The sequence below is a fragment of the Populus euphratica genome, unplaced genomic scaffold (assembly GCF_000495115.2).
Source record: "Populus euphratica unplaced genomic scaffold, PopEup_1.0 scaffold157.1, whole genome shotgun sequence".
Classification (NCBI taxonomy): domain Eukaryota; kingdom Viridiplantae; phylum Streptophyta; class Magnoliopsida; order Malpighiales; family Salicaceae; genus Populus; species Populus euphratica.
The window spans coordinates 373,706-395,742 of record NW_011500044.1 but is presented as its reverse complement, the minus strand read 5'-3'; the positions used below and the strand labels follow the sequence as shown (position 1 = coordinate 395,742).

Genomic DNA, 22,037 nt, shown 5'->3' with positions numbered 1-22,037 from the left:
AAAATTGAAATTGTGTTCCTCCATAGAAAAGTCTTACTAATCTTGATCCTCTTTTATATATATATATATATATGTCTCCACCTAGCAAGATGGGTTTTATCCTAAAAAAACGACTCTCTTGAAAAGAAAAGAGACGTGGTGTTTGAAGCTTATAAATTATTTAAGTCATCGACTCGTGTAAAATATTGATTTTTTTTATATAATATATATATATATATATATAAGGTTGCAATCCTTATCATTGCTTTTGAGTATTTTTGGACTGTTTACTCTCTTTAGTTTTGAAAAAGTTGTTTATGAAGGGAAACAAGACATGGGATTATCTGTATAGTGGTCCACCGGTGTCTAGGCCATGCTCTTTCTGTCCATCATCGGAGAATTCAAGGCTGAATTTGTCCAAAATATAGAGGACCAGCAATAAATATTGTCAATTGTAGGGGAGTCTTGAGGACCCATGCTCATAATTTCTTTTTATTATCAATCTATTTGTCTTTTATTATTATGTAAATTTGCAACAAACCATCCACACCAAGCTAGGGTATGCATTAATTTTTTTAATTTGTTTATATGGCCTCTAGCCTAAAGTCTGAGTCCCTGAAGGTCATGGTGATAAAAGAATGCTATATATATATATATGATAGCAAATTGATGGATGGATGGAGCTTTTAGAATTTATGATAGGGTTGGATATTGTTTAGTGGAATATAATATATGTTTGTCTGCATTCAATATGCCACCAATATCTTGAATTTATATTTTCTTTTCTATCAAAACAGCAGTGTTTTAAACTCGATTTAGCTTAGTGGATTAAACTAGTAATTTGTCTATTCATTACCTAATATAAGTTGAGTTTTAAATTAAACTCGATGAGAATTGATTTGGTTTTCTAAGTTCACTTCTAACTTATTAAAACTTATTAGATTTTTTTTTAAAAAAAAAAAACACTTGTTTTCAAGTTAATTTTCTCAAATTATAAGTTTTGGACCGAAGTTTAATAACTTTGTCATGAAATATCTTATTTTGTTTTTGTTAGGGCACACCCCAGAATATCTCTACCCTTAAAAGAAGCTTGATGGTGGATCATGACCGTATCAAACTATCAATGCTGACAAATCCTCATCGTATCATTTTAGTTACAGTGGGAATAAGGGGTTGGACCCATTAATTAAACATAAACTGATAAATATTTTTTTATAAACAGTGTTTGAAACGAAACTGCAGCGATAGCAGCCATTAGATCAAAGTCTACGAAAAGTTGTGACCCTTAGCAAAAGGAGAGGCAAAAGGGTAATCAGTGTCGGTGGGAGTCTACAAAACTTGAGAAAGTAAGCCCTAACTTGTAAGGTGATTCACATTTAGGGAAACTAAAGTAACCTAGGGTTTTGAGGAAAAGAGTCCACCTTTTATCTATTACCTTGGCTAATTGATCAAGTGTTAGCGACAAAGCCATGTAGGGTTGCTGAGATTTTTCGAATCTGGTTTACCATTGGATGATGTAAGTATGGTCCGAGAAGAGATTTTTTGTTAGGAAATTATATTATTATAGGGAGTCTAGAGCATAATTATTAAATCCAATTTGATTGTGCAAGTCATCCTGATGATCGCTGAGTCCAGAGCATAACTTGGGATAAGAGATTCATTTTATATATATATAGAAAATAGTTATTAAATTCAATCAAATCTGGAAAAGACACTGTTTCTTTCAATAATTTTTACCCAAAATAAAATTGTTTCAATTTTCTTTTTAATCTATATAAAAAAACCGATGTTATTTCATCAAAAAATTGAATAAACTGGCAATCTAGACCTTGAACTGAGCCATATCCCATGCTAAGCTAGAACACCAGCCAAGTCAAATTACATACAGCAAGCACACAGATACGTCTCCTTACAACATTTTCGGCTTGAATTTTTATTTTTTTGAATCAAATTTGAAGTCTAAACCCTCAGCAGATAAAGTCCAACAATCATTTTTAAACTCGCCTGTAAATCATCAAGATTTGGCCAGTATTTGTCCAAAATCTCAGTTGAACTTGTCCGTATGTGCATGTGCATTTTTGAAAGTCATCAAACCCTACACTAATTCTTGCATAAAATTCACCCTTGGAAGCAGACACATTGCAATTTGAATTTCCTAGTGGGACACCAAGTTCGTTACAATGGTTTATCACATTCAGAAATCCCGGCCCGACGAGTCAATCCAGTGATGTACTAATTCAGACTGTGTCAGCTTAAAAACCTGGTTTTTATTCAAATTAACTTCGTTTCAAGGTTTCTATTCGACTCATCAACTTGAGCTTATAAGCATGTATTTGACCCTGAAAAAAAAGCAAGGACCTTAAAAAAGAATTCAGGCATGGGCCTGTGCCGTGCGAGCAAAGATTATCAATTGCTTCAGGGTCTCGTGTCTTTTTATCAATGGCGCCGTGCTTTTTTCATTGGAGATAGAGCAGAGGAGCGTCTGTAAATGGACCTTTAGGGCGAAAATAGGCCCCACAAAGCAGCCTAATCCTGCCGACCATAGCTCCTCTTTTGTAAAGTTCTACCGCCCAATCGTGGTGCTGGTGGCCGCCCAGTGAACAGCTGATAATATAAAACAGGAAAAATCCTCCGCAGTACTATATTCTTGCAGAAAATGGGGTCTCATGGATTTTCTTCAAATACCATTTTAGGAGAATTGAGAAAAAATATGAGGAGAAGATCGTTAGTTAGGGGCCATCAGTAATCATTGCACGCAGGGGACATGGCTTGCATTGGCCATGGGACCATTAGTCATTATGGATCGTCCCAGTTGTTGTTTTAATTTATTTTTTTAATAATTTTAAATGATAAAGTCCTGATTTTTTTTTAATAACTAGGTTTAAACCTGATCAATCTTGTTAATTTAATAAGTCATTTAGGTTTAATTAAAGCATCTTCATTTGTGTTTTTAAATCCCAATTCAGTTCAAGTTTTAGATCACCTCACCGAGTGAAACACACATTGAACTTAGGTATATTATTTTCAGTTTTAATAGAAAAGAGACCCCTCGTCTGGATAAGGGAGGAGGGGGTAGTCATGTCATGAGATAAAAGCTAATGGGTCAGGGCATTTAATCATCACCTGTGTGTACGTAAGTTAGTGTCATTTGCCTCGTTGCTTTTGCAGGTTTACATAGAAAATTCACGACTCATATATGCAATAAGTTAGTGTCATTTGCCTCGTTACTCTGCGTTTAGTGCTTGGTTTAGTGATGGAAGAACTTGTCTTTTTTTATTATATTTGGATTTGAGTTTTGATGTATATATTTGTCATCTTTATAGTATCTTACATGCTTACTAGGTTTGCAAGGTATTCAGTGGGTCATAAAAATTAATCCTGATGGGCACAAGCTCATCCGGACACCCCATATAAATAAATAAATAAATAAATAAAAAGTTTTTACTTCGATCGAATAAAACATTATTAGCTTAGCTATATTCTTTGTTTTGATTAGATTTTTAGGGACAAGTTCTATGTTGTGTGTATATAAAAAAATAAAGAGTTATTTCATTTTAATTAAAATTATTGATTAAAATAAATTCGGTAACATGTGAGTTGACTTGATGACAAGTAACCCAAGCCTTTTTTATTTTTTTAATACCAAAGAAAGTGAATGATGAGATGTTTATTGGAAATTAAAACCATAAAAAATCAAAAACATTATAAGTATTAAGAAATTCTCAAAATATTTAATTTTTATTTATTAAAATTTTAACTTATCAAAAAAACTATTACAACTCTATGTATGAAAAAAAACAGTAAAAATCTATTAATACTAAATAAAAAGAAATAAGCTAGAAAAAAATAATATATTCAAGTATGAGAAAAACTAAAAAAGGATTATACAAATAAAAAGAAATAAAATCAACTAAGAAAAATATTTATTTTTATAAAAAAACTCTTAAATCAGTTTGAATTGAACTCGTTCTCGAGTTTAGCTTTTAATTAGAAACTGTCATTGATGCAAATTAAGAATCGTTGGACTCTGTTATCAATTACTGCAAACAAAAACAAATGATAAAGGAGTTCATTATTTGTCATAACCTTCATTGACCAAAAATACCATAAGTATGAGACGTTTCTTGAAATATTTAATTTTTTTTTTATGTTTTTACTTATCAAAATGCTATTACAATCTTTTATATTGAAAAAACTAGAAAACCATAATAATAATAAATAGAAAAAATATTTTTTTAAATAAAAAATTAAACTAGAAAAGCATCTTAATAAAGAATAAAAAATTAAAAATGAAAAGAAATAAAACTAACTAAAAAAAATATTTATTTTTTTAAAAACAAAAATTCTTGTGACACAAAGAAAAACAAATGATAAAATAGTTCCTTATAGATCAAAACACTTAAAAACAAAAAAAACACCATAAATATAAAAAAACTCAAAATATTTAATTTTATTCTTTCACACTACTACTTACTAGAAAAAAAACTATTGCAATCTTTATATATAATACCGATTAAAAAAAACTAGAAAAAATATTATATTGAAATAGAAAAAAAAAACTAGAAAAATATTACAATAAATAATATAAAAATAAAATGAAATAAAATTAATTAAAAAAATATTAATTTTCTTGAAATGGTTTCTGTGTCAATTTTTCAAAGAAGTGTTTGAGATTGAGTTTTATTCTATGTTTCATCAAAATTTAAAAAATAAAACATTTAAATTAATTTTTTAGTGTTTCTAAATCCTTTAATATGTTAATGTTAAAAATATTTTTCTTAAAAGATATTTTTTAATATTTTTCTAAACTAGAAATAATTAAAAAATAACTATTGCTATAATTTCAAATATCTTCTTAATAATCTTTTAATCAAGTGCAATATTTTCATGATATGTACTTATTTGATAGTGTGATTATATATTTTTTTTGAAATAAATTTTCATGTCAAAATATATATTAATAATTTTTTTATTTTTAAAAATTATTTTTAATATTATTACATCAAAATGATTTTAAAATATTAAAAATATATTAATTTAAAGTAAATAAAAAAATTATATTTTTTAAAAATATTTTTAAAATGCAGAAATAAATAATTCAATACAGAAAATGCCTAAATAAAGGGTGGAAGTCAGCATCAGACTATTTATCTCAGCCTTTTTGTTCAAATAAGTTCTGCCCCTATGACCAATGAAGTAAAACAAAAGGCCTACCCACCGAAAACAATAAGAAACTCAACAAGAAGAAGATTAGTTGTTTGGTTGTCAAGAAGTATTCATTTCTTCAATCCTCAACAATACCACTTTCCTTCCAAAGCTAGACCTCCCCATCTCTAAGAAAACTAGCATCAAATTTCCATTTGAAATTCATGCTGCTGCTGCTGGCTTTTCTTTGAAGATGGTGCAAAGAAAGGTACCCAACAAGCTTGGTATCCAAGCTGATCATGTTAAAGCCGAGAAGCGGTTGGGGAACCTGAAACCAAATTCTTGTCAGCATCAGGATGGAAAGAATGGAGGACCTGATATGAAGAAGAAAATGAAAAGGTCAAGATCAATCAAGCTTTCTGATATTGAGAGCTTGAAATCATCATCACCTTTGAGGAAATCCATGTCACAGCCTGGAAAGCCGCCGCCGCCTCTCAATGCTCCGACAACCGAAGCAACACCACAGAAGCAGCTTATGATCAAAACAACTGATGGTTCGCCGAATTATATGAAGTCCACCAGCAGTTCAGAGGCGAGAAAGGAGTGTTCCCTGGTGAGTCCCTTGAATACTCAAGCCGGTTCAAAAGGCAAGAACTTGCATCGTAGAAACTCTGGTAGTTCGAAATTTAGCCCTGCTTCTAGTAACAAACAGGCAAGAACTTTATCAAAGACATCTAGTTTGAAGCTGGTGAGGACTCCCAGTTTTAAGCCAATGAGAGGTACTGCGAAAAAATGTTCTAGGGTAGCTCTTTGTGCAGACGTGAGTGCACAAACAGCTACTTGTTCTTCAACCCTGAAGGACTCCAAGTTTCCTCCATACCTTATGCTTAATCCCGGGGGTACTGAATCAGAGGGAACTTCTGTCAAGAAGGTATGCCCATACACCTATTGCTCTCTTAACGGTCATCATCACAAACCTGTGCCTCCACTTAAGTGCTTCTTGAAGGCAAGGAGGCATTCGTTGAAGGTCCAGAAAAGCATGAAATGGGAGGTTTTATCCCCCCGTAGAGCCAGGCCATCTGGTGAAGGAACAGAAGAAATTCATGGCGACAAACCTATGATACAAGAAACCGGCAAGGATTTCTTCATTGAAATCTTCTCCAAAAATACAGAAGATAGCGCTTTTTCTGGAGAACCTGAAAGACGGATTAACGAGTCCTGTTTTTACACTAGCCATGAAGGAACAGCTGAACAAGACAGCAACAATCAAGTTTCTGAGAGCTTGCCAGATGAATTACAAGGATCAGAGATTGATTTTGAGGAAAATTTCAATAATACCAATGAACCAGAGATTGATGTTACAGGAATAGAAGATGAAAGGGATGGGAATACGGACTGCTCGTCAACCTTGTCCGAAGAAGAAGCAATCATGGGAAACTGTGAAAACAGGAGTGACATGGAAGGGGAATGCCAAGCAAGCATGGATGAAGATGATAACATCTCTGAAGCAACTGACATGGAGTGGGAGGAGGGCCAACTTTCTACTTCAGAGGTTGTTACAGAAGCTGATGATTTGAACAAGCCTGATGAAGATGAATTTTGCACCAAAGTCGAGGGCACAACAGGAATCAAGAAACTTGATAGGCATGAGGATTGTGAGATCATTATATCAGACAACGCAGTCAGCAACTGCACAGAGGAAATTCTAGCTGATGAGATACTGCAAGAACTTTTTGCAGAGGAAACTGCCTACATTGATATGCAATGCAGCGATAGTGATTCTGAGTGGGATGGCATACTCCATTATTGGGAGATTCTCGAATCTATCCAAGGGGCACGGGACTTAACTTCAGCTGAAGATGCATCTGAGGCGCTTAAAACCGAGGAGGCCAGGGAGAAAACTCAGGAGGAAGGAGTTCATGAAACGGAGAATGATGTCACTGAAACACATCCTCAACTTGGATATGATGAAAATGATTGCACCACAGACATTTCAGCTGAAGTTCTAAATGGTCACCAGGAGGATACATCTCTTCAAACTGATCATGCAACTATGAAGCTTCAGAACCAAATTGCTGATTCTCCTCAGATTTCTGACAAGATGGATATGGTTGGAACAAACAAGGAGGATTCCATTGATCAACAGATCAAGGTCGCGGAGAATAATCAAGATTTTTCCATTTCTGAACTCCCTTATGGTGAAGCTGGAGATGCAACAGAAGATCGAGAGCAAGTTGCCAATGCTGAATTCACATTTGAAATTTCTGATTCCCCTCAGAGTTTTTATGAAGCTGATCAAGATGATGCTGAACTAGATGACTATGGAAACCACATGACAACTGAAGCTTGCCAGCTTGATGTAACTGTTGAAGACAGCAGTTCAAGTCAAGATCTTTTTGCCCACAGCACTCCAACTGAGCCTCATAACCACCAATTGGATGAACATGATGAGACAAATAATGTTCCTGAGAGCCAGAACTTATCTGACGAAGATCAAGATGAGGCTAACAAGATCAAAATCCTAACTGCCATGGATTTTGAGGCACAGAGTGATTCAAGAGTGCATGAAATCAATTTAACAAGAGATGATACAAGAGATGCTGAGAAGACAGAAGTGGAAGTTTGTAACAAGTCAGATACGGCAGAAACCCTCCTCTCTGCCAACAATGGAACCAGCATAGGATCAAAGCGTCCATTTTTATACACAAGAGGAAATCCCGATCAAGAACTTCACGATACCTGCAACAACAGGAAATGGACATTTGGAGACAAGAAACCCATCGTGGACCTGGAGGAAGAGAGAGAATTCAACCCAAGAGAACCAAATTTCCTTCCTGTTGTTCCGGATCCAGAGGCAGAAAAGGTCGATCTCAGGCACCAGATGATGGATGAAAGGAAAAATTCTGAAGAATGGATGATTGATTATGCGCTACGACAGACTGTCACCAAACTCGCTCCAGCTAGGAAGAGGAAGGTGGCACTACTTGTTGAAGCTTTTGAAAAAGTCTTGCCAACACCGAAATATGAAACTCGTATCAGGCATGCACCAGCAGCATTTTCTCACACAAGACCGATTCAAGCTTGTAGCTGATGTCACTCACTGAGGTAAATAAGACATTACTTTGCAGGCGTTATTTCTATTTGGCTACAGTAGTGAAAGTTGAAATGCCATTAAAGACCACTGAGAATATGTGACAAATCATGCATTCCTTTAACATTTCGTTGCAGATCATGCTAAAATGGAAGCTACACAGGTAGATTCTACCTATAATAAAAGTTGGTGAAGTAGGAAGATTATTATTGCTAGCCAGGGCCCAAGTTCTAGACGTAAACTACAATCTCAGGTAGAGAAACATCTTATTCTGTTCACTTTCAGAACTTCAGAGTTCAGACAATCATGTGATGGCTAGAATGAAGATTCAAGTGCAGATGCAGTGTTCGGTAGTTTCTCCTAATCTCTGCAGATGAAGTCCAACTGAAGAGTCTTGTCTACATATGTAATAGCAGTATGAAATCTGACTGAGTTGTCATCCAGATGATTACTATCTATAATATGTTGTTGGAGAAACTCTTCTTCCTCCAAATGTTGTTAATGTATTGTGGTTATTATGTCTAATATTGTGCAGTAACTAATGAATTTATGTTTGTGTTTATCTGATTATTTTTATCTCCAGTCACATTTCCCAGCATCCATGTCACTGTGCAATCTTTAAGAGGTTATGGATTAAACAACTTCATAACCGGAATACATGATAATGTCAGGTCAAGGTCGTGAAGAGACTAAACTATCAATTCCAAGAATAAACAGGAACATGATTATCCAGTCTCAATTAGATTGTTAAAAGGAAGAGGGACAACCATGTCGATAATCATTGGAGACTACTTCAGTTTCCATAGGTTCTGTAGTACATGCAAACTACAACCAATGGTAAGTACAACCAGAAGATTCATTCCAACAGGCCTCATGCTAACTACATAATGTTATTGCAACTGCAGAATTCAAATGATAAACGCACAACATTGTGATTAAAAAAAATCCGAAGACTGATGAACAAACAGCTCTTGAAAACTGAAAGTTGCTTTGTTTAATTTTCCTTCCCAACTGGTAACGTTCAATCAGTCTCACATGCATTTTTCGGTTCAAATATTAGATACTTCGCTTACAATTTCTCCAAAATTGGCATAGATATGTTGGTAACCATACGATGAACATGATTATAATGACTTTCATCTCTGGGCCACAACATCCAAAAGTAAATTTAAGAGAGAATATGCGGTAAGATTTGAAACAAAATATCAACAGAAAGTTCATATGCATTAAATTACTGGAAGTAAACAAACTTGCAATACAATTGGACCAAATCAAAATTGGTGATACAATTGTGAGAATTATTTTCATAATGTTACCTCTCTATAAAGAGACAATATGTAGCGCACACTATTATGTTCTGTACACAAGTTACTTTACTGATAAATGTGACTTGATTGCAGGAGACTCAAGAAGGAGTGATTGAAGCTCCCCAACATAATTTTCGAGATGACTGCAGCCTGAGCTATCTTTACTCATTCCAGATACATTAGAACTAGCCTTAGAATGCTCACTTTGCTCCTCTTCTTTCTTTCTCAATACATCATCATGAAAGAACTTAAGAGCATCTGTTGTTGAAACAGAATGCACTGTTTCATAAACACCCTGGAATTTGTTTCTTTTTTCTTGATCTTCAATCAGCCTCTCCTTCAATGCATCAGGAAGGCAGGCAAGCGCGCTTCATGGAAATACATATCCACAAACAATAATAAAAAAGAAAGGAATTTAAAAGAAAATCATAGGAATATTATAGCATTCATTCTACAACATAATATAATTCTTCTTTCATGTTCTTATTTCTTTACCTTGTAACACCTCTAGCAACACCCCAGTTGTATCCTGCAAGCACTGATTGTTTAAAACCAATATTGAATCCCTCTTGCGCAGAAGCTTCTTTTCCTGATATGAGGCCATCACGATATCCAATCTGAAGTCATCCGGAAAGAAATAAAAAAAGGTTTAAAACTCAGACTGCAAGTTGAAAAAACAGAAGGATGAGCAAATTAAACAGAGTTATCAAATTACAGTGTGAAATTGATCATGTCTCCTTAGCCACTCCCGGTCCAAATCAGAATATCTATCCAACTCCTCATCAGAAACATCCCATAAAGGCCCATCATCTTGCAAGTCACCTTCATACCAAATCCAAAACTAACTTTATTTAAGAACCACCAAATAAAATGTCATGATTCATTCACATAAATTAGAAATCTCAGACATGTGAGAAACAAAGGAAAGCATGCCAAAATGGTTCAGTCAATTGTTAGACAAACACAAACCACAAGTGGCACATGAAGCAGAAAAGTAGTTTTTAAGGAACACTATACAATTGAAAATCATTTAGTTTTGCTCTTCAATCAACCCATATGGAAATTGCATATGTACATGCATCCACATGCAAGACGAAAGAGCATCAATTTGCAGCCTTTTTCTTTTTGTTTTCCTTCACTAATTCCTGGTTGCTGCTTGACATAGTAAATCCAACAACGATCATCATTCAGCTCCAAATTACTAAAAAGAAACTAATTTTCCATGCAGAAAATAACAATAAATAACTGAAAAACAGAAACAGAGAAAGAGCAATCAACCACAGACCATTAACTCAACCATATTAAAAAGGGCATGCAAAGCAACCATAATCACAAACATGTCAAGTAAACAAATAATAGACGAAAACTCATATCATAAAAATCTCTCTACGTACCACAGGCAATTGGCTTAGAACCCAATTCAGCACTTGAAAGTTGCAGACTTTCTGAGTAAAGCTCCTTAGCAATACTACCTTCCATCTATGACAACACAAGAAACAACAAAAACCCAGTTCAAAAAACTTCAAAACAACAATAAATATATTTCTCTCAATAAGCAAAATTTAGGCTAATACTATTAGTAAAGAAACAACAAGGATTAAAGCTTTAATATTTGTTGCCCAAAAAACGTGAAGTCTTTATTAATTTTTTTATTGATTATTGTTCAAATAAAAGAAAAGTTTTGGTCTTTACCCTTTGATTAGTGATTGAATTAAAGAGAGAACCCGAAGATTTAATAGGGTCGTTTGTCCAAGAAGAGGTAGTTACTAGCTGGAAAGTCAGTAAGTCAAGGGACAGGTGGGTCAAGGATTCAGGCTGGGCCGTTCTTTTCTTTGTTAATATTACATGAGTACGTTGTGCTTGATTAGATGGCTGGGCCTTTGGGAAGGGCTTGGTTTCCTATCATTGATGGATCTTTTAGAAAGTCTGTTTGTCATTGCAGCCAAGGCAGGGAGCACAATATGCTAAAATATTATATCATATAGATTTATCCATATTTCTGGGTCGAAAATTAGTTATGTAGCCTTGTTGCAGGTTTGATGGTCGAGATTTCTCGAAGAGGTTAAAGGGCAAGAAGGTTATATTCGTAGGGGACTCTCTGAGTCTAAACAATTTTCAGTCTTTGCTGTGCTTGCTTCATGCTGCTGTGCCTTCTTCCAACACCACAAGAAATACAGATAATTATTTTACCACGGTGATATTCCAGATGAGTGATAGCAATTAATCTTTTAAATTTCATCCACCTAATATTAATTTCTAATAATTATTGATTTAATTAGAAACAGAATACTCTCTCTTATTTGATTATGTTCAAGAAGGTGAGACCATACTCAGACATGGATCGTATGGTGGCTTTCCGGAAAGGCTTAACAACATGGGCAAAATGGGAGTGACGACAAAGCTGTTCATTTGCTTAATTTAACAACTCTTTCACAGCTAAGAAAAGATGGACATCCTAGCTCTTACAATGGCTTTAGAGGCATGGATTGTGCTCATTGGTGTGTTGCAGGAGTTCTAGACGCTAGGAATGAACTTCTCTACACAGCTATTATCAGTTAGAAGAAAAAATTACAGATCTTAGTTGCTCACATTTTATAGCATGGCCATTGAAACTAGCCAGCTGGCTGCCATCAGTCTCATTGCAAGTTCCTTGATATATCCTGTGTATTCCGTCATTTGTTTTTCTGGTCAGAATAATTTCATTGATTTGGATTTGTTGCTTTGTCCCTACTCAAGGAGTTTTTATTTCTAGACAAAGTTGCGATTGTTTTGGAGATCTCTTTGTGGGGTCTCTGATCAAGAATAGACTGAAAAGATTCCAACATTAGTTCTTGCTTTCAACTGGACTGATAAGGGACAAGAGAATTACAGGAGAAGCAAGGAATCTGAGACTATGCTGCCTCTTGAGAGAAGATTAATTTAATGGGAGCGAGGACAAAGCTGTTAAGCTTTGTGTATAGGATTGCTGGAAGCAAAGATCAATCATAGAAAATAAGTTCTCTAAATGCAGACAGTTGTTAGCTGACACACAAGTGTAGTGGAACACAAGCAATAGTTTCGTATGCTTGTGTTCCTGTCACATCACCAATTATATATGTAAACCTGCAAAAATGTAAGAAATTCCGTTGTCGAAACCATATCCAATTAACCTTAATAAAAAAGAAGAAAAAATAATCCACTTGATTGGTTAATCCGAACCTTTAACAGGAATACCTGTCATATATTTATATATGAAGAGCATATACAGGACAAACTAAGCTCTCTTGACTTTCTGTCTCCCTTTGCTCTCCACAATGATGCAATCTGTGACTAAAAGATCTTGTTGTGTCCTTTTAGCCATTTTCATGACAATTTCTTGTCTATGTTCTGCTACCTCATCAAAGAGTATTCTCCAAACCTTTACAACTAACAAGAACTTGAAGTGGAAAAAATGGCAAAAGAAAGTCTGCAATATGTATCAAGGAAGTTGGGTTCAAGACATGTCGTATCCTCTCTACAATTCATTTGCATGCCCTTTTATTCGCAAGGAATTTGATTGTCTAAAATATGACCGACCTGATCACCTCTACCTTCAATATAGATGGCAGCCTAATGCCTGTGACTTGCCCAGGTACATCCATCCATCCATCTCTCTTTTTGTGTGTGAATACTCTGTGATTTTTTCTACATTGCTGTACTGTTAGTCTTATGAGTTCTTGAATCGACAAAGATACTCATTTTTCTTTTTAAAAAAGAAAGACTTACAAGACTTAAGCGAGGATCTCCAATAATTTAGACCAAGTCTTAAATAACCAGATGATTTTATTTTTTTTATAATTTGAGTTCTTTAATAATGAATCCTCACAGGTCAAAAGGGAACTTTGTACTTTCTCCATGCAATGATGTTTTAAAGCTTTTTCCAGCTTCTTTTGAGCTGTAGTTTACTTACAGACAATTGGGAAAAGATGGGTGGCAATACTTTGGTTAGGCTAGCAAGTCTAGACTTGAAATAAGCAATTCAGGAGGATGGTTATGCCTCAAGCTTCCTCGTTGTACAAGTGATCAGGCATTGATGAGAGAGACATCAAACAGTTATGTCATGAAGGTGTGATAGGTTGTTGCCAAGAAATATTATGGTTGTTGCCAAGAAATATAGGTTGTTGCCAACAATGTTTATAATTATTAATATTTACATATAAAAAAGAGATGTATACACAAGAAATAAAGAGAAACAAGAAATATGAAGTTCAAAAAACTAATTTTGCCAAAGGAAAAATATTCTTACATCTTTTGTTGGATTCAAATATGATTCTGTCTTCTATACCATAAACATTGTTGTCGGAAAGAGTTTTTCACATCCAGTTCATTGTCATTGTCGTCGGAAAGAGTTTTTCACATCTAGTTCGTATTTTATTATCAAGTAATTTTCTTTAATTATCGTTTGCTCCTCTAAAAAGTTTACAATGTAGAAAAAATAGAGTCCTAAATAAATAAATAAATAAAAATAAAAAAATAACTTGAAAATCCAAAAAAAGAAAAAAAGAAAAAGAAAAAGAAAGCTCAAATAGCATCTCCAAAGTCTAACTCAAGTGTCTTCTTAAGCTTGACTAGTTATTTCCAACAAGTCTCCTGTAGAATTGAGTTTACAAAATTATTTGATAAAATTTAAATTTAATTAGATAATTAATTATTATATTTTTGCATCAACCTACTTGTTTGGTATGGATATGACTTTTCTTGAACCTAACTTTGTTCTCTTATCCATAAACAAGTATATAATTAGGCTTTCTGCATAATCTAACACAGCCACAACTAAATGTTAAGAGCTATGAGACTGTTCAAACCTGCCTACATCACATTGATTGTAGCACAATTGAGAAACAAATATGTGTAGTAGCTTATTTTCTTGAAATACCTAGCTAAATTATACGTTTTCCTTATCTTTTAACTGAGGTTTGTGTTGAGATTTGTAGTCCAGGACGAGTAGAGTTTCTCTTTAGGGTTTTTGGTACTTGTTGAGGATGTTAAAAGGAATAGAAGAGGGGGGAACATATGTTGTGGTCAATTACGGAAGAAACAACGATGGTTTCCTCAGTAGGAAAAATGATGCGCAATGTTATATTTTAAAGCCAAATGTATTAAAATAATATGTAATTTTAAAATTTTAAAATTTATTTATGATATTAATACATTAAATGATGTAAAAAGTAAAAAAGATATTTCTAAATAAAAAATCTAATTTTTTAAAAAATATTTTTGAAACACAATTCCAAGTAGCTCCTAAACTAGATGATGGCACATTGTTATTTTTCATTCTTTTTTTTTTTATCTTTTAGTTCAGGAAAAAAAAAGAAAAAAAAAACTCAATGGATTTTGATGAATTTCACAAGTTATTAATTTTGTTCCTGATACTGTACTATTTTGGAATGTGTAAACACATTAGGTTTGATGGTAAACATTTCCTGAAGAAGTTGAAGGGCAAGAAGATCATGTTTATAGGGGACTCTCTCAGTCTAAACCATTTTGAGTCACTATTATGCTTGCTTCATGCAGCTGTGCCTGATTCCATTATGACAGAGGAGACAAACAACTCTGTCAGTACAGTGACATTCCAGGTGAGTGAACTAGCCCTGGAGAGGTGGCAGCCATTGCTATTATAAGGAAAATAGAGTCTTACGTTTACAAAATTAATTGGAATTGAAATTTTCAGGATTACGATGTGTCTGTAAAGCTGTTCAATTCCCACTACTTGGTAGACATCGAACAAGAAAAAATCGGCCGGGTGTTAAAACTTGATTCGCTCAAGGATGGAAACACATGGAAGGACATGGATGTTCTAGTGTTCAATACCTGGCTTTGGTGGTACAGGAGAGGACCGAAGCAACCGTATGAGCTCGAAAAACTTGGCAGAAGTAGTAGATTTACATTTCAATTGAAAAAGAATCAAGTTGATTTGGTGTTATTGATTTTTCGGTTTCAAATTTCAGATGGGATTATGTTCAAGAAGGTGAGACCATACTCGAGGACATGGATCGCATGGTGGCTTTCCGGAAAGGCTTAACAACATGGGCAAAATGGGTTGATTCTGATGTTGATACATGTAAAACCAAAGTTATTTTTCAGGGAATTTCTCCATCCCATTACAAGTAAGGCTCTCTTCTTTTCTTGATAAATGAAGAAAGAATTAACTAGTTTCATCCACTTAAAACCAACACTGCTTTATACTATTTTCATGACTTGAACTTCGCCTTTGAATCAGTGGAGCGGAATGGGGAAAACCAGGAGTGACAAACTGTGGAAAGGAGACAGAGCCAGTTAGTGGATCAACTTACCCTGGTGGCTCACCACTGGCATTGCAAGCATTAGAAGATGTGTTAAATACTATCAAGAAACCTGTTCATTTGCTTAATATAACAACTCTTTCACAGCTAAGAAAAGATGGACATCCTAGCTCTTACAATGGCTTTAGAGGCATGGATTGTACTCATTGGTGTGTCGCAGGAGTTCTAGACGCTTGGAATGAACTTCTCTCCACAGCTATTATCAGTTAGATGAAAAAATTACAGGTGTTAGTTGCTCGCAGTTTATAGCATGGCCATTGAAACCAGCCAGCTTGCTGCCATCAGTCTCATTGCATATTCCTTGCTATATCCTGTGTTCCGTCATTTGTTTTTTCCTGATTAGAATAATTTCATTGATTTGGATTAATCGCTTTGTCCCTACTCAAGGAGTTTTTATTGCTAGATAAAGTTGCAATTGTTTTGGAGACCACTTTGTCGGGTCTCTGATCAAGAATAGACTGAAAATATTCCAACATTAATTCTTGCTTGCAACTGCACTGATAAGGGACAAGAGAATTACAGGAGAAGCAAGGAATCTGAGACTAAGCTTCCTCTTGAGAGAAGATTAAGTTAATATGGGAGTGAGGACAAAGGTATTAAGCTTTGCATTTAGGATTGCTGGAAGCAAAGACAAACCACAGAAAAAAAGTCCTCTATATGCAGAAAGTTGGTAGCTGACACACAAGAGAAGTGGAACACAAGCGTGATAGTTTCATATGCTTCGAAGCAATGAAACTCTCCATGTCGCTTGCTGAAGGCGTGGGAAGGAAAGTAATCATTCTTGCAAGAGAGAGTAAATGGGCGAATAAAAAAGATAAAAAGCTGACAAAATAGGAGAAAAGTTCTCTTAGAAATGCAGCAATACAGGCCAACCCCTTCAAAAAGCAAATTTACTCGTCTAGTGATCGTCTACTGCAAGTCTATAAGTAGTAACCCTCACAAGTTCACATCATAGTCCAGTCTAGCCATAAAGAACACACTTGATCACACAATCACAAAATGGCTTCTCATGTGGCCTGCACTCTCTTCACCCTTCACTTCATCCTATTCTCCTACTTATGCACAATCACTTGTGGGGCTTTCTATGAGGAAGAAACTGAAGCCATAGCTATCAAGCGCATAGAAAAGACCACACACCTACATTTCTACTTCCATGACATTGTTAGTGGAAAAAATCCAACAGCTATTAGAATTGCCGGCCCGGATAATTATGCCTTTGGTGGCACAATGATGGCGGATGATCCGTTGACGGAAGGGCTTGAAATTTCTTCAAAGGCTGTTGGAAAAGCTCAAGGACTCTATGCCCTCGCCTCGCAAAACGATATTTGTTTGCTAATGGTTATGAATTTTGCTTTTACAGAAGGTAAATATAATGGAAGTAGTATTAGCATCCTTGGAAGGAACCAAATTCTAAATGATGTGAGGGAGATGCCAATCGTTGGAGGTAGTGGGCTATTTAGGCTTGCTCATGGCTATGCATTGGCACATACAGTTTGGTTTGACAAGCAAGGTGATGCTACTGTCGAATATAACGTGTATGTGTCACACTACTGAATACCCTTTTTCATGAATACGCAATTTGCTCACTTTTTATCCTCTGGGGTTAGCTGGATTTGTTTGTATTTGCAAGATTTGTACTGTCTTAGTTACTGCTGAACGCTTAAGATATTTTTCTTTTAGCTCCATGCTCCAAGTTATTTGGAAACTGGTCAAGGATGTGACCGAAATCTTTCTGTGTGTCAAAAAGAAATCGGTGTAAAACAATCAAAATTAGCTTCCAAAAGTTCAAGGACACAGAGATGATACAAGACCGAAACTTGAATTCAAGACAACAATGGTGTTTAGGACATCCCCTGACATCAATGATGCAAAGGTTGGTGGAAAATAGTGTTGGGACATTTAAACATATATAAATTTATGTAGTTTGATAACTTGTCTATTTCATAAAACTACTGATTTATATTAATTACTCAAAGAAATAATATAAATAAAAAGAAGAAGAAAATTCTTTTTAACTCAACTCTACATTCAAGCTCTCTCTTCACTTCTATTCTCTCTGTGTTTTTTACATTCACAGGCATAGCTCTTCACTAAGTGCGCATATATATATATATATATATATATATATATATATGAGGGAAGGGGCATAAATCATGTCATAATTTATACCACCATTTATGTCCTCCACCCTGTGCAAAGTGGGAGATTAGGTAGTATCACTTGTATATGGTAGGACATTGATTGTCTCCATTAGCAATCTCATACTTGGAGACAAACAATAGAATTATCTTTTATCCTTGAAAGCCAACTGAAGTTGTACATAACTTCAGTTTATCAAGTGTAAATCTTTTGATTAACATGTTAGCTAGATTCTTGCTTTCATAGATCTTTCTAGTAGTAATTGTTTATCATCTAGCAAATGTTGGATGAAGTGATATTTGATCTAAATATGCTTAGTCCAAGAGTGAAATGTTGGATTCTTGGCAAGGAAAATTGCACTTTGACTGTTGCTATACAAAGTACCCTTTACATATATCTTACCCAATTCTTTCTTGAAACTCTGTAGTCATACTATCTCTTTTGCAGATTTTAAGACTGCAACATATTCAGCTTCTATGGTTGAAAAAAAGACTATCTTTTACAAGGTAGAACTCTAAGAAACAGCAATGCCTCCTAGAGTATAAATGTATCTTGTAGTATTCTTTCTGCTATCAACATATCCTGCTAGATTAGAATATACAAAATCTTCAAGTTTCAAACCACCAACTGTGAAGGTGAGGCATGTCTCCAATGAACCTTTTAAGTACCTCAATGCTACTTTTCAGGATTGTTCATATATTGGCTTATAACTCCCACTGCATGGGCAATGTTTGGTCTAGTATAGATCATAACATACATCAAAGAGCCGATAGCTGAGGCGTATGGAATCTTATTCATGTATCCATATTCTAGCTTAGTTTTTGGTGACTGATCTCTATTAAGCTTGAAATGATTCCTTAAAGGTATACTTACTGGTTTAACATTATCCATACTAAACCTGCTAAAAACCTTTTTAACATACTATGTTTGTGAAAGCTTTAGTATGCCTTTATCTTTATCTATGATGATTCTCATGCCAAGTATTTGTTTAGCAGTTTCCAAATCCTTCATTTCAAACTATTTTGACAACTATTGTTTCAACTTGTCAATATCTTTCATGCTAGATCTAGCAATTAACATATCATCTATATACAATAGTAGAATGATATATGAGTTGTCAAAATATTTGACATAGCAACAATGATCAACCTGACATCTTGTATATCTCGAACTATACATGAAGTTGTCAAACTTCTTATACCATTGTCTTAGAGCTTACTTTAAACCATATAGGTTTTTCTTTAGCTTGCAGACTTGGTTCTCCTTTCCTTGTATTGCAAACTCCTCTAGTTGTTGCATGTAAATATCTTCCTCCAATTCACTATGAAGAAATGTTATTTTTACATTTAATTGTTCAAGATGTAAATTTTTTGCAGCTACTATTTTCAGAACAACTCTGATTGTTATGAGCATCACAACTAGAGAAAATATATTAGAATAGTCAATCTTTTTTTTTTATTGAAACCCTTTTACAAAATGTCTTGCCTTGAACCGTTTGCTTCGGTTATGCTCAGTCTTTACTCTGTACACCCACTTGTTTTGCAAAGCCTTCTTTCCTTCAAGTAGTGTGGTTAGCTCCTAAGGCTTGTTTTTCAACAACGACTCCATTTCATCCTTCATGTCTAACTCCCACTTGCTCGAGTTTCTGTCTTGTAAGGATTCTTCATAAGTTAATGGTTCACCACCATCTATCAGTAAAATATAATTTAGTAGAATTGTGAACCGTTGTAGAGGCTTTACAGTCATTGAAAACCTGCGAACATAAATAGCTAGTTCACTTAGATCCATATCTTCTTGTGTAGTAATGGTTAAAAATATGCTTAAATCTTCTTGTGAAGACTCTTGAGTTTTGTTCTGCTTGGTAACATCGAGAAGCCCTTCTAATATGATGAATTCAGACTTTTATGGACTTGTATCTAAATCAGCCACATCTGTTTTTGTACTTGATCTATCTTTGTACAACACTTTCTCATTGAAGATCACGTTCCTGCTTTTGATAATCTTTTTATTCTGATCATACCAGAATTAAAATCTAAAATTTTCATCTCCATAACCAATGAAGAAACATTTTTTAAATTTGACATCTAGCTTGTTGCGAGTATCAAAATTTATATGCACATAGAAAACACACCCAAAGACTTTTAAATGAGAGAGTTGTACTTCTTTTCTTCTCCATACTTCATCAAGTAGTCTAAACTTTAAAGGAACTGATGGTCCATGATTGATCAAGTAAATTGCAGTATGAACTGCATCAGCCCAAAAGGTTTGAGGTAATCTAGAATGCAACCTCATGCTTTTAGCTCGTTCATTGATGGTATTGTTCATCTGTTCAACAATGTTATTCTGTTATGGTGTGCCTGGAATGGTCTTTTCCATTCTGGTACCTTTGACAGTGCAATACTCTTTGAAACCTCCATCAATATATTCTCCTTCATTATCAGTGTCGCACATCACCCACGCGACGATTCAGTGATTTTTCATTCTGTTTTCTTGATTAGTTCTTGAGAGTCGCCACCTAGTATTTAATAGAGGGTTACTAGGAAACCCAGATGTACTGGTCGTTGCCAGAAATTCAAGGGATAAGGGACTAGTTGTGGCTAGGAAAGGTATTAGCACCCCTAACACACCCTACATGAGGTAAGCTGCTTTACAGTTTGATGTGATTTAAAAATCTAAAATATTAATTAAATTCTAAGGCTTTAATAAATCAGTTATTAAATCTCATAATATATATACAAGCTTGTTCTTACATTTTCATGGAAAATATAACTTGATTTTATTTGTCCTTAAGATATTTAATCATATTCAAATTAAACATTTAATTCTTTTTGTCTTTTTATTTTATTTTTATAATTTAATAACATAAATAAAAACACAAACACACACACATCTATTTTACTATATTTTTTTTTCTTTTCCTTTTTCTTCTTTCTTTGTTTTTCTTTACATCCACACTTCAAAAATAAAAATTCAAAACAACTAAACAAAAATTACATAACATAAATTTTAAATTTACAATAATAGCCCCAAAACAATATGGAATTTACAAGGAAAGCCTTCTGGAACTGTAGGACACGTGGCACGCATCTCCTCCACGCACTGCAGCTAGAAACCCAGGCTAGTGGGAGGGTTAGTCACAGCTTCCTCCCTTCTTCCCCTCCTCGCCGGCAGTGACCTACAAAACCAACCAAAAACACAACACATGCAATATGTTGTAGTTAGCTTTTTAGATCTGTTTTTTTTTTCAATTCTCCATTCATGTCCATTCTTTATCTTTTGCCTTTTCTGTTTGTTTCTCTTTCTTTCACTATCTTCTCTATTTTAGGTGGTGACAAGACCAAGGGGTCGCTGACGAATGGGTTGTTGTCGAACGCTATGCAGCTGCTGGTGGTATTTTATGGCCACTGCTAGGTCATTGATGATGGGTGGATCTGTTGCTGACCAGTTGAAAGAGATGATCGGTCTTGGCTAGTCTATAATCGTTGCTGTTGAGGAGACTGAAGAAGAAAGTGCTACCGAGGAAGGGGCTTCGACATTGATTTAGCCGTTTGCTGCTATGAGAAGACCATAGGACTGTGGCCGGTTAAAACAGGGAAGATCTCTAGACTTCTGGCTAGAAGGTGATGCTCCTGGTGGAAGGTTAAAGATGAAAGGAAAGTGGTTAGAAAGGGGAAGGTCGGGTGTATGGCCGGTTGGTCTGTGGAGAGGAAGATGGGGCTTGACTAATGGTTTTCTTTTTCAAGGTTAAGGGCCGCCGACTACCTTTTATTGCTGGAAGTTAGGTTTCCCTGAAGGGGCGGCTGCCGTGTGTTTTGTTTTGGATAGTCTTTCTTTGCTTAATGGGAGAAGAGAGTAGTTTGGTTTTGGAGGAGAAGGGAGTGTCTTTGTGGGATTCTCTCCTTTTGCAGCGAAGATGGAGAGCCAAGCTGCCAAAAGAAGGGTGGGGCGACAACTTTTTCTTTTTGGTAATGGCTGGAGTTGTCAGTTCTCTTTTAGGTTTTTTCTTTTGTTTCCTCTTATTTTTTGCCGCCCCCTAGTCTCTCCCCCCCCCCCCCC

At 35.0% G+C, this 22,037-nt stretch overlaps 4 protein-coding genes across 5 annotated transcripts; 3 read left to right on the top strand and 1 right to left on the bottom strand.

Annotated features, from left to right (window-relative positions):
• The first annotated feature begins 5,157 nt into the window (after nucleotides 1-5,157).
• LOC105107380 (Plant calmodulin-binding protein-like protein) lies at nucleotides 5,158-8,785 on the top strand. Its single transcript, XM_011001279.1, has 2 exons — nucleotides 5,158-8,229; nucleotides 8,353-8,785. Exon 1 carries the CDS (start codon nucleotides 5,378-5,380, stop codon nucleotides 8,213-8,215), a length of 2,838 nt encoding a protein of 945 aa, XP_010999581.1. The 5' UTR covers nucleotides 5,158-5,377; the 3' UTR covers nucleotides 8,216-8,229; nucleotides 8,353-8,785.
• Nucleotides 8,786-9,418: 633 nt separating this feature from the next.
• On the bottom strand, nucleotides 9,419-11,318 carry LOC105107381 (uncharacterized). The gene is made up of 5 exons (XM_011001280.1): nucleotides 11,215-11,318; nucleotides 10,917-11,001; nucleotides 10,238-10,344; nucleotides 10,018-10,139; nucleotides 9,419-9,890 (listed from the first exon to the last, which is right to left on the bottom strand). The coding sequence occupies exons 2-5, from the start codon at nucleotides 10,999-11,001 to the stop codon at nucleotides 9,584-9,586; spliced, it is 621 nt and encodes a 206-aa protein (XP_010999582.1). The 5' UTR covers nucleotides 11,215-11,318; the 3' UTR covers nucleotides 9,419-9,583.
• Nucleotides 11,319-11,456: 138 nt separating this feature from the next.
• LOC105107382 (protein trichome birefringence-like 41) lies at nucleotides 11,457-16,146 on the top strand. Of its 2 annotated transcripts, none has more exons than XM_011001282.1 (7): nucleotides 11,457-11,728; nucleotides 11,841-12,634; nucleotides 12,730-13,132; nucleotides 14,945-15,116; nucleotides 15,212-15,387; nucleotides 15,489-15,647; nucleotides 15,761-16,146. In XM_011001282.1, exons 3-7 carry the CDS (start codon nucleotides 12,816-12,818, stop codon nucleotides 16,050-16,052), a joined length of 1,116 nt encoding a protein of 371 aa, XP_010999584.1. In that variant the 5' UTR covers nucleotides 11,457-11,728; nucleotides 11,841-12,634; nucleotides 12,730-12,815; the 3' UTR covers nucleotides 16,053-16,146. The 2 variants fall into 2 exon arrangements, with proteins under 2 accessions (XP_010999584.1, XP_010999583.1); XM_011001281.1 differs by having other exon boundaries at nucleotides 11,838-12,634.
• Nucleotides 16,147-16,727: 581 nt separating this feature from the next.
• Nucleotides 16,728-17,627, top strand: LOC105107384 (dirigent protein 22-like). Its single transcript, XM_011001283.1, has one exon. The coding sequence runs from the start codon at nucleotides 16,842-16,844 to the stop codon at nucleotides 17,394-17,396; it is 555 nt and encodes a 184-aa protein (XP_010999585.1). The 5' UTR covers nucleotides 16,728-16,841; the 3' UTR covers nucleotides 17,397-17,627.
• The last annotated feature ends 4,410 nt before the right edge of the window (nucleotides 17,628-22,037 follow it).